The sequence below is a fragment of the Dromaius novaehollandiae genome, chromosome 8 (genome assembly GCF_036370855.1).
Source record: "Dromaius novaehollandiae isolate bDroNov1 chromosome 8, bDroNov1.hap1, whole genome shotgun sequence".
Classification (NCBI taxonomy): domain Eukaryota; kingdom Metazoa; phylum Chordata; class Aves; order Casuariiformes; family Dromaiidae; genus Dromaius; species Dromaius novaehollandiae.
In genome coordinates, this window is record NC_088105.1 from 42,887,650 (window position 1) to 42,899,754 (window position 12,105).

Sequence of the window (12,105 nt, forward strand, 5' to 3'; positions counted from 1 at the left end):
TCCGAGCAGCAGTGGGACAGCATATGACACCAATACAGCATTTGACAGGGATCTGCTATCAGGAGGTCTGTAATTACATCACTGTGCTTTTACTGATGGGGAGTGAACACACATGGACAGCATCAAAAATAGCTAATGTCTGTCATTCTAAATGTTCATCAGATGCATTCCTGTTTTTCTGTTCTGTACCTGCATCTGTGGTTACAAAGGCTAGAAAGCTCCTTGTCAAGGAGTAAATGTGATCAGAACAAGGGCACCCACTGATACTTAAAAATTAACTACTAATCTGTTCAGACTGTCTGTCTCATTCTCTCTACAGTGTATTTTTGAAAGTGCAGGCTTTCATATCACTATTTTGTTTCCCTTAAAGGTGTATTTTTAATGTTTTAATGTGTGGAGAAACAGGCCTGCCAAATTGTGCTTATGGCTTTTTAACACAAGCAATTTTCTAATGCAGTGAAGCAGATAATACAACATATGATACTGAATTTGTAAATCCATGTTGATGGTACTGCTGTTGTATAAACATCCCTTGGAGCAAGACTACACCCAGTTCTGTATGGGAAAGAAAATACTGTTGACTACTTCAGGGGTGATCTACCAGGGCAGAGGTTTGTCCTCAGTTATATATCTGCAAACAAAGAAAGTGCTCTACAAAAGCGAGGATTTCATAGACGGAGTTATAAAACTGCAGAAAATTGCACGAAGAGCAATGTACATTGTCATCAAAAAATTTACATGATCTCAAGTCCTCATTTAGGATTTGAATCCATTAAGCATTTTTTGTATAAAAACAGAGTAATACTAAAAAGAACAATTTCTAATCATGATGAAAATCCTTGAATATAAGGTACTACAAGTTGAAGAGATGGTTTACTGATCATTACTCATGATCATAACTCTTTAGCATAGTTAAGTACACTTTAGCATAAAAACCCCACATCATTCTTTTAACGTACAGAACAGCACTGGAGAAATTTGATACTGCAAATTGTAAAGCTGCATTCTGAGGATAGACACCAGTTGCACTGAAGCCACCGATTAGGATCTCAGCATTAAGAGGGGAAAGTGATTTCTCCTTGTACACAGAGCTCTTCAAGAGGTCATGATCCAGTTCATACACGAACCAGAGAGCTCAGGGCTGGACCTACACCACAACAAATGTTGTCACTTTTAATTAATCTGTTCTTTGAAGTGCGAGGCTCTTTTCTAAGGTAACTTATTGGCTGCCTTTTTAAATGCATTTTGCTGAATTAAAACCATCTTAAATTAGGGACTAAACTTTTCTAAAGTATCCCCTTGATAAGCCCAACATCTGTGAGTTATCTGTGCTAAGTTAGTCAGTTCCATAAGAAATAAAACTACACTGAATTTTAAATTGGCGCTATTAATTCATCTGTAAAGTTAAAATAATGACAGCAAAGAATAACTCTCATAATAAGTATGTCTATTCAGTACAGTCATTCAACAGCAGCCATCACCGAAGCAGGACTGAGAAAGGCTATTACCGTAAGTCATTGGCTTTGATCTTTCAAGGACGTTTGATTACCTTTTACTCGGACTACATTTCAGCTATCTTAAAACATACAATGAAACAAATCTTTCCCCACTGTTACGTAGATTCACATACAGCTGAAGCCTATGGTAGCTATACATACATACACACATGAGGGCAAAATCTGACCCATATTTTCAATCACAGCAGTTTTGTGTGGTGAGCCTGTGTTTACACCTTATTTTTTCAGTCAGATCAAACAGGGATCCAGAATGTTATTCACACATATTCAAGAAACTGGAGGAATCTACTTTTTATTATTTCTCTAATAAGCCAACGGACAGGAGATACCCAAGGCATAATTCATGTCTAAGGATTGATTTATAATCTAACTTCTCTTTATGTGAACTTTATTGACTCTCATGCATTTTGAGCAGGACTAGCCCCTGGAACTGGACCAAAGTCGATCTCATCTTTTACTCAGAAATAAGCTAGAGTGAAAAGAATAGATGAATCACAGTATAAGACTAGATGAAAAGCAGGGACCATCTGGATCTGAACTAAAAATTTTTAGATTAAGAATCCAAATCTTCCCTCTAAGAAGGGTAGAAGTAGCCAGTTACAAATTTTGGATCAGGTTCCAGGGACAGATTCTAGTTTTAACCAATATTTCATAAGGTTTGCAGCAGAAGACTGTTTAGAAAGCTTGTCTGCTTTCTAAAGGATACTGCTGCATGAAGCAGAGCAGGGAATATGACCAATTCACAGCCTGGCACCACAGCGAGTGCATTGTCTGAGATTACAGAGACGAGAGGAACGGGCCAGCCATCTGCTGCTGCTATCAACCTCTACAACATGCAGTATATGGGTTTCGGGGGGAAAATGAACTTATAAAGTTGGCTAGAACTGACAAAGTTCTAGCCAAAGGATTAAGAGAGATTTATGTGGTGCTGGCGGGAGATCCAAGATCCAGCAGCACGAGAATACTGTACAGCTAGAAACTGCAACACTGTACAGCTAGGAACTGCAACACTCTCTGTTCTCTCCCCCTGGCCAGGCAGCGGCACTTCAGTACATTGCCTGCCTGCACAGAGGCTGGTCACTACTCCCAGGAATGTTTTTATGTTCAAGAAAACAATAAATGCTCCTCTGATCTGAGTGCAGCTCCTTCAGGTCTGGCCTTGTGTTTGAACAGTGACAGAAGGAGAGAGCAAAACATCAATGAGCAATCAATCGATGGGTGGGAAGAGGACAACAGCACAGACACCAGATCAATGCTCTCCAGACATGAGATGCTCCCAGCACCAGGTGGGAGGCTTGGCAGGTCTGCAACAGCTGTGCAGTCCAGCAGCTACTGCTGCTTCTTCGGACTAATTTACCTCCTTTTTTTGGTCTACTACAAAACAGGTTTAGCAGGCAGAGCTACCTGTTGCATCTATATTCTGACAAGTCCCCCTCCAAATTGAGGGGGCTCAAAGAGATTAGACAAGAGAAAAAAACCAACGAGTTTTGAAAAGAAATCTTTTCTTCCACATGCAAGCATTATCAGCCATCTGTTACACCCCAGTTGTCTCTCTGGGGCTCACTGCTTTGTGCTGGCTTTGCACTCCCCTCCAATGGTCCTCCATATTGCTTTGACTTGCAGGGGTATTCTATGTGCTTCCTTATTCCTCCAGCTTCCTGAAGATGTGAAGGTTCATGGAGGGGCAGTAAGGGCAGGCAAATGAGGGAAAGAATAAAATACACAGAGAATTCCCAGTGCCCAAGGGAGATGACAGTTTTCAGAATACGCTCAGTGCTGTGGTACTAGAGGAAAGGTGAGAGGACACAGCTCCAGTACTGCAGCTTGGAAGATGTTATGCTATGGTACAATTTAGGGGGAAGATGGAGTATCTTCTCAGATATTTATGATTTGTATTGCTGAGGTTAAATCACCCTAGCTCACAGTCATCTTTTCATGATCTAAACAGCAACTCTTCTCTGTACAGAAGAGAAAATAGTATTACAGAATTGTAGTGGAAACTAATGGCTTCTCTTACATCTAAGAAAGGGCCAAAATGAACTTTTACAAGTAAATTGAGCAAGTTCAGCCAAATGTGCAGATACACAGTATGTACACATATACAGTATCATTTGTTCTTTCACACAAAGACACTCAAAGTTCTCTCACGCAAGCAAAACAGAATGGATATTACCAAAAAAATTCTGACATGCAAACAGCTCTGGATCCCACAATTAAATGCAGTAATCTGCCTTCTCCATTCACTCACATAGGTTCTTTTGGTAATATTTTAAAATACACAAAGCCTCTTAAAACTAGATGATTAGCTCTAACTTTTGTTGTTGGATTAATGACAAATAAAAGTTTTTTTTCTCCACTACAGTTACAGTTTATGATAGCAAAATTATTGAACCATGGCATTTTAACTTGAATACACTAAGTTTTTCATCAGCAAACACATGGTTTTGAACTTCTCCCTAATTACAACTGAGTGTTAATTCATGATTTGCTTCTAGGCAAGACATTGATTGGAAAGCTTTATGTAGATATAAACTAAATGGATGTATCAGTTAAAAGTATTAACATTCACAGATTTGCTTCCCCTGTGTGAAAAAGCACTACTATACCTGTGTTTACTTACCCACAATTCCTAATGCAATGTAACCCAGAATGACGGCTATGAAGATTACACAGCAAACAACATCCGTACAATGCCTAGAGGGAGAAAGGAACAATTTTTTTTTTAATAAGGTGTATAATATGACCCTTTGAAAACATTGAGTTCCACAGTGAATTTCACATCTGAATATACTGTAGGCATATCTGCATCTGCCATTAGTATTTTCTGAAGTCTCACTCGCAAAACCATGTTTGAGCTGTTAGGAACCCTGTTTTCACAGGAAGAGCAGCAAATAAATATACATGCCTGTTCCATTGTAGACAGCAATAAAAACATACCGAGGAAGAAGTTTAAATATTCTTAAAACAAATATCTTACAACAGTGAACAAGCAGGTCACTTATAGCATAAGCTACTACAGAACATCTGTAACAGCCTCAGTATCTATCCTAAAATTAGCATCAAATATGGAAAATGGGTTGAAATGAAGTTTCGACACAACTTACCTGTATTGCAAATAGGTTATGAGTGGAAAAATAACAGAGAACGAAATGAGAAAAGTTTAGATGCAACTACCCTGATCTCTGCACAAGATTCTGATGTGGCTGCCTGACCTCATTTAGCACAGCTAAAATATGCTCTACAAGGGGAAAAAGAAAACACATTGTGCAGAGCCATATCTCCCTTTACAGACATGCAATCAAAGAACAGCACTCTCCAGTCTGACAACTGAGACATCTGAGCATTCAATTAAACTACTGTCTTCTATTTGTTGGTCTGAATATTAAGTTCATGCAGGCACGGGAGTGGAGATGTGGACCATTAGACTCCATTTTTCAGTTCTGCCCAGTAGTGTTGAAGGTTAACTTTAGGCACCTTAGGATTTTTTTTTTTTTTAAAGGAGTGCTGAGCACTTCTAATTCTAGTTAAAGTCAAATTCTAGCTACTCAATGGTTCTATAAAAATCTGAGCCTGAGATCTCTCAAAGTGAGTGCTCAGAAGCCAGTCAACTCTTCTAAAATTATGGGCTTTATCGTGCTCACTTCCGCAGGTTTGTGTATTAACCCAAGTGCTAAGGTTGCAGGGACAGGGTCAACATCACAAGACAATTCTTCTTCAGATCCATTCTTTTTCGCTGTCTGACCTTGATCAAGAGTAGTTCTAGGAGTGTGATTAGTATGAGACATGACATCCTAAGAAAAGTGGGTAGCAGAAGGGCAAGTACATATTTACAGAGGCAATATATTCTTAGGACTCCAGTTACAGATGAGCAATTTCATCCCTCATAAACTACCTTCACAAGCTCTTGCTTATAAAGATGAGTGAACAATATCACCCCAGGAAAGCTAATGAGTGCTCCTAGTTAAAGAGAAAGTGTAGGACTGCCTTCATGACCTGAGCAATGTTCAGTTCTGCTTCTGAGTCTTTTCAAGGAGCCAAGTAGATAACCAAAGCTCTCAAGTAAAAGAAATCTTAGAATCCAGACTCAAACTGGTGCCTACCATTCTTTCAATTTTCCAGTCTACATTTCCTCTTTTGAACAGCTTTTATTCTTTAGCATAAAGGAGATAAAGCTGGGAGATCTTTTAAACAACTGGAGAGCTTGAGAAAAGCGTTTCCAGGTGAGGAAAAAGCATGATGTATACTTCTGCATGCTTCTCTAGAAAGATAGTTTCAAAATCTCACTGAAAGTACTTCTGAGTAAGGCCAAGCTGGTACAGGCTTCAAGGTCAGTGTGACAGTAATCTAATGAAGAAGAACTGGTTAAAGTAGAAGAAACAACACTGCTCACTGGCCCAGCCCCTGCCTAGAAGCACTCCTGACACCGTCTGCTCAAGTTGGGTTTTCGCCCCATCTGAGTAGTTTTTAAGGAGCACAATGTTTAATAAGAGATGCCTCATGAGAAATACGGCACTGTAAATCCTTTAATTACAACTTCTATCTTCTCAAAAACCTCTTCTAGTCCAATCCTCACAGGTCTCATTCTATGATATCTAAATATAATTAAAGGCTATACTCATTTGTGCTAGATCACACTTTACGGTTCTGCAGAATTACCATGAACAAGTACCCACAAACACTTTACTAGAGCATGGCTCCAAGTTTTACTTTGACTAAATATTAAAAATTTATAAAAGCTACATAAAACCTTTCTGGGTGGCTTCAGAGGATTTTAAAATAGTTCATAGAGACTAATTCAGGTATTGCTTATTTTACTTGATACAATGGGTGAAACCATGGCTCCATTTAATGCCAATGTTATCACTTTCAGTAAGACTAGAATTTCACTTCATAAGCATAAGGATCCACAGGAGAGAAAAAAATAGTTATAAAACATTCTGAATGAATGAATTGAAATAATTGTTACGATACAAGGTTATACTGTGAAGTCACTGGGAGTTTCCAAGGTTGCAGGAACTGAAATCATGGAAATTGCCTCTTTCTGAAAGAGAAAGATATCGGAAACTCATGCTTCTTACTTCAACCTATTCAGAACGTGTCCAGTCATGCTTTAACTGAAATCGGATTTGATGTGAAATTTTTAAAACTAAGAATGAGATCTGTTATGGTAAATCTGATCTGCTTTTCCAGTTTGCTTCAGGAAAATGAGGCAGAGGAAAATCACTCAGGAGACTGAACTATTAAACTGAACCTTAAGGAAGATGGATTAATGGATGTATGGTTTTGAGGTTAGATATTGAAAACACAGTTTATCATATGGGGGCTATGATATTTCTTATGGATAGCACTACTATACTTTTATACAGTAATTATGTGTAACCACTCAATGATTAATGAGAAAAAGCACTTACCATTTCCTACGGTATAGATGACGAAAACATTAAAAAAACTTCTGCTAATAGCAAAGGCTGTATGGACAACCATGCACATAGCAGAATATGGTAATACGGTAAAAGAGCAATGATCCTACTGCATCATGCATTAAAATACAAACAGAAGCATGAAATCAATTGAAAACACACCTATATTTCTTTTTTTTTTAAGCTACTTTCAAATAACCAAGCTCCAGAGTCTGAACCAAGCCCTAGTGACTCTAACCATCTATTTGAACACTGCAGCTTCTTTAAAGATAAATCACTGATAAAACCATGAGATTCATCTTTTCCAGGTGAGGTAAGAAAACACCTTCATTTGGTTAAGTATACATTTCAGGCTCCCACATCAGATTTTACTGCCTACTGCTGTCATCTGGCTTAATTTATGGGGCCTGATTTGCTTTCCACCATCTTTCAGAAATGTACTGGCTTCTTGGCATCTCTCACCATGTTACATGTGACAGTGTGCCCAAGCAATACTTTGTGCCTGTATGATGGAATCCCAGCAAATAAATGATTGATTGATTGGTAGATAGACAGCAAAAAGAAAATTATCAGCATTGAGTAGTAGTGCATAGAAGCCTGTTACTCACTAAAAATTCATGCACTTTATGGTTAATGACTAACTAGGACCTCTCTCTATTTGGCAGTTTCACACCCCAAGCCTATACAACCTGTCACAAGTGCAATTTTACTCAAGATGCTGCACTAGAAAGAAACTACTATGTTCATTAGTTAAACAGTAGTAGCAGCATATTAGCACCTACAAATAGTCCTGAGACAGGCACCATGAAAACGCAGAGCAAAACAAGGCTCAAAGCATTTGCAGTCAGTTTGAGGTTACCACTTTCAACTCTGCTGACACATTAAGTTGACTGCTAACGTCCTCATTTCTGAGTGGGCCTCCCTGCTTGACTCTCACAAACAGCTTGCAGTTTAAGACTTCCCTGGCTAAATCATACTGTGTCAAGGTGATGTTATGCTATGTCATACCATGTCATGAACAGCTCTGAAAACCCTTTGTTTACTGGGGCTAAATCAAGAAGCAGTATCTGCTGCACAGATGGGTATTCTTATCTGACAAACAGTGCAGTCACATCAAGTGCATCATCCTGCACAGCTGAATAAGTCTTTGCAAAGATGCGTCTTTTCAAAATCCCCGATGAAATTCCATTTCCAGTGTGGAAGCCAAAAGTGCACAAAGATACTGAGATTTTCACTAGGAGGAGTTTTCTACCAACTTAAAGCCTACATCTTCTTCAGAGAGTCATTAGTGAGTATGACTGATCTGCCCTGGCCCATACTGGCTCAGTGAGCTGGTAAGTTTTAGTTACAGGCACCATGATCCAGAAAGTATTGTTTAGTTCTGGAAAACATTAAGTCTCAATATTCACAAATGAAACCTGCAAATGGCAGCCATGCGTATGCCCAAAATCAGAAAGCATAAAACAAGAACTCAGAGAAAAATGCAAGCTTTCTCACTCATATTAGTGAGCGTACAAAACATTATATTGATATAGACACAATGTGTAATCAAACATACATGGACAAACAAAATCCCACTAGCAAAAAAATCAAACAACAATAACTTTTATATTCTACCAACATTCATCTGTGGTAGACTCCTAGTAGAGTCTAAGACTCCAGTGTAGTCAAAGTAACATCTTTAGTAGTCTATTTACTCAAAAAAAAAAGAGACACATTTATTACTTCAATAATGATCACAATAAATGAGATTTGCTATGCAGATCTCTGAAGAGACACATTTGTATTCAGAAAGAGATAAAGCTTCTCTTGCTAATGAAGCTCAACACATTATTTCTGGTTTTTTTCAGTCTCTTACAGAAAGTAGCCTAGTGGTTCTGGAATACTATTGTTATTCAAATTGCAGGAGAACCCATAAACTGGGTTTATTGGTTTCCAATCATGGTGGAAAACATGATCTTTGCCTTAGCAAGGACATTGAACTTAAAAGAAGATATAAAACAATCAGAGATGGTCCAGAAGGTAACAATTTGAAGCTTACAAAACATAACCAACAAGAAAAATTCAAGATATTTAGTGAACAAAAAGGAACCTAGAGGTTGTCATACCCTTATGACAGCCTTCAGTTACATAGAAAACTAATACAAAAAGAAAGGAAATGATCTAATCTCTAGGCCCATGATGTTCTGACAAGAGAAGGGGGCTGGGGGGTTAAACTCCAACAAAATAGACTTGGGTTAGGAAAAAAAACCCTTTCTAATGGCTAGCATAGTGAAGCACTGGCATAGTACTGGAGAGGTTGCAGAGCACATCATTAAAGGACAGGTTAGATAAATTTCTATTAGGAATGGCAGAGATGTACTTGATTCTACTTTGAGGCTGGGGGCTATAATTACACGATTTTCTAAAAACTCTATTAGCCTTACTTTTCTATGGTTCTACGTTTTTAAAAGTTCTAGTCTTAGTCCTCTTGGGAAGAGAAATCATGCTGGAAGAGAGAGGGAAAAGCAGGTTAGGTGGAAAGATGCTAATCTGACTGATATAAAACAGTACTGTATCTAGAGAAGTCAATAAAGTTAGCCTGAGTACCTCAAAGCATGCACCTCTGGCACAACCCCTGTGCCCAAGATGAGGAGGAATGGAAGTGGATACGGGCAGGCTGGAGAAAGGCAGGAAAGAGATCTTAGGCAGCAAGGTACCAAATACTAGAGATGTTCTCATTTGAAGCTACAGAAAGGTCAAGAACCACAGCAAAAGGTATGAGAGAGACAGAGAGGCGGAGAAGAAAAAACTCTCAAGGAATGCTACAGGAAAAAAGAATGAAGAAAATAGACAGGGACTAGAAATGAGGACAGAGGTAGAAATAACCATCAGCCTGCTATCTGACCTTCAAACACCGCTAATGATGTAACACTGTGTTTACGAACTTCGCATCTCTGCGACTCGCAGCCTATTTTTAGTATTTGCGGTCACAAGACAAATATGTGGTGTTGCATCATTTCTTGGCAGTCAATTGTTAAGCCATTATTAACCCTGGATTTTATGCTATTGCACTCTTAACGTGACTTCTTACAATTCAGGTCACCTCCTCCACTGCTATACTCTCTTTCAAAGGGGGGTGGGGGGGACAGAACTCAGTTACATACTTTTAAGAAAACATCATCTCTTCATCCCTCCTCCGATTTAAACTGTTTTTTCTCCAACATATTTGGCAATAATCACTGGAGCAACTCCTAAGCCAGTGAAAGTATATCTGCCTCTTCTGAATCAATGGAAAGCTAAAAAACTACCACTACCTAAGGATTTGAATCAGAGTTTTTTGGAAAGAAAGTCTGGAGACTGAAACTGGTCTGACCATTCCAGTCAATCCCCATGCCTTGTGTCAGTGTACCAGCTTGAGCATCACCCTGGGCAAAAAGACACCTTTTAGTTTATTTCTATTAGTGTTTAATCCAAGCACTTCAGAATAGGTGCCCAAAAGATGCTTATATTAAACATGAAAATTAGGGATGGGGAAAAAAAAAAGAGAGAAAGCAGTACCATTTAATGGCAGCAGATTCTTATAGCTGTGTGGAAGATAAGATTTTTTCAGTGAAGAGTCTTTCTAAAGGTCAGCTTATAAGGAAAAATAAATGGTGCTACATGAAAGGGTTAAGTCTGCTGGAAAGTGTGAGATAGTAGGTTGCTTCAATATTACCACATCCATAATTATGAGGTTATTTGACTTTAGGTCTGAAGTACAATTCTTAACATTTTTTAAACTCATGTATGCAGTAAATTACAATACTGCTTCCCACTGTATTTTAATGTATGTAAAATTAATGACTGTGAAAACTGAGGTTTGTTAACACTTGGCTAGAACCAAATATAGCATGATGATGATCCATACAAATTCCTTCAAATTGCTCTGCAAATATGTTCTCATTCTGACCTGCCATGGCCAAACTATTGCAATAAAACACTTCTTTTGCACAAAGTCTACCTAGAGGGGCTGTGGAGTCTCCATCCGCAGAGATACTGAAAAGCCGTCTGGACCCAGTCCTGGGCAACATGCTCTAGGGGACCCTGCTTGAGCAGAAGTGTTGGACTAGCTGATCTCCAGAGGTCCCTTCCAGACTCAACCATTCTGCAGGACCCAATGTGCTGAAATGCACAGACTGTGAGACATTTTGTACAGTATGTTTAAGTGTTCATAAGACCTAAATAGATTGAGAAACTAGAATTCATTTAACTCTTGAACAAATGTCAAGTTTAGAATCTAAATTAATAGCAACACCAGGTCAGAAGTGGCATGCCAACCAATCTTTTCTTCTCTTGCCAAGATTTTATATTTTCTGGGCAGTTTTTAGTAAAACAGAGAAGATCCTAGTAAATACTATAATCATGCAAGTATAATGCATATGATTTTCCACTTTTTTTAATGTTTACTTTGCTGTTACTCATCAGCAATCTGAAATGGATTATGCTAAAGAATGTTTTTTCCAGCAACTACCAACATTTAATATTAAATACGTTCTTTAAGATTAACAGAAGTAGACCGAATACCACGTAAGTTTTGTGTAATCCCAGGGCACTCAGCTAAGATGCATTTCACAGCAGACTCTGGGTTTCATACAGATTTTAACAAAATAGCAAGTTGATAGATCTTATCAAAAGACTATGATGATTAAGTAACTCTTAACATTTCACTTCAATAAAAAGGTGTTTGACCATTAATCCAACTCACTCATCCACATTACTGTAGTAACACTGTAACAGATGTTATAGGGCTTATATGAACCTACAGTCTGTTAGGACTTACATGACTTGAAATCGAAACTGCCAATAAATCTAATTGTGATGTAGGCCATTCATGCCATTAAAAAGGTTCTTTTTTTTTTTAATTGAAGTTTTGATGTCAAAGGATCCAGAAAGGTGGAGACGAGGTATAGTCTTGCCTCCATTGAGCTGAATGAGTGTTTTGCCTTCAGTTTCAATGGGGACAATAATTCACTGAAAAGCTTAATAAAAAAAACCTTAAGTGTATTGAAATAAAAGTAATACCAAGCATCAGTTCTTACAGATGCTGTTCGTGGTGTGCACAAACACCTGTGAGCATTTTGATGGGATACCCTTCTAGTCTCAGCCAGCCATTGAAGAATATTAAGGAGAAGATAGGAAGACAAAAA

General features: G+C 38.3%; 1 protein-coding gene across 4 annotated transcripts in view; it reads right to left on the reverse strand.

The window, feature by feature from the left end:
• The window catches only part of SLC44A5 (solute carrier family 44 member 5), a 127,190-nt gene that overhangs the window by 37,073 nt on the left and 78,012 nt on the right, over positions 1-12,105 (reverse strand). For all 4 annotated transcript variants that reach the window (XM_064516380.1, XM_064516378.1, XM_064516381.1 and 1 more), the window contains one exon: positions 4,138-4,211. In XM_064516380.1, coding sequence (XP_064372450.1) covers positions 4,138-4,211 — 74 coding nt within the window. The remainder of the gene's footprint in view (positions 1-4,137; positions 4,212-12,105) is intronic.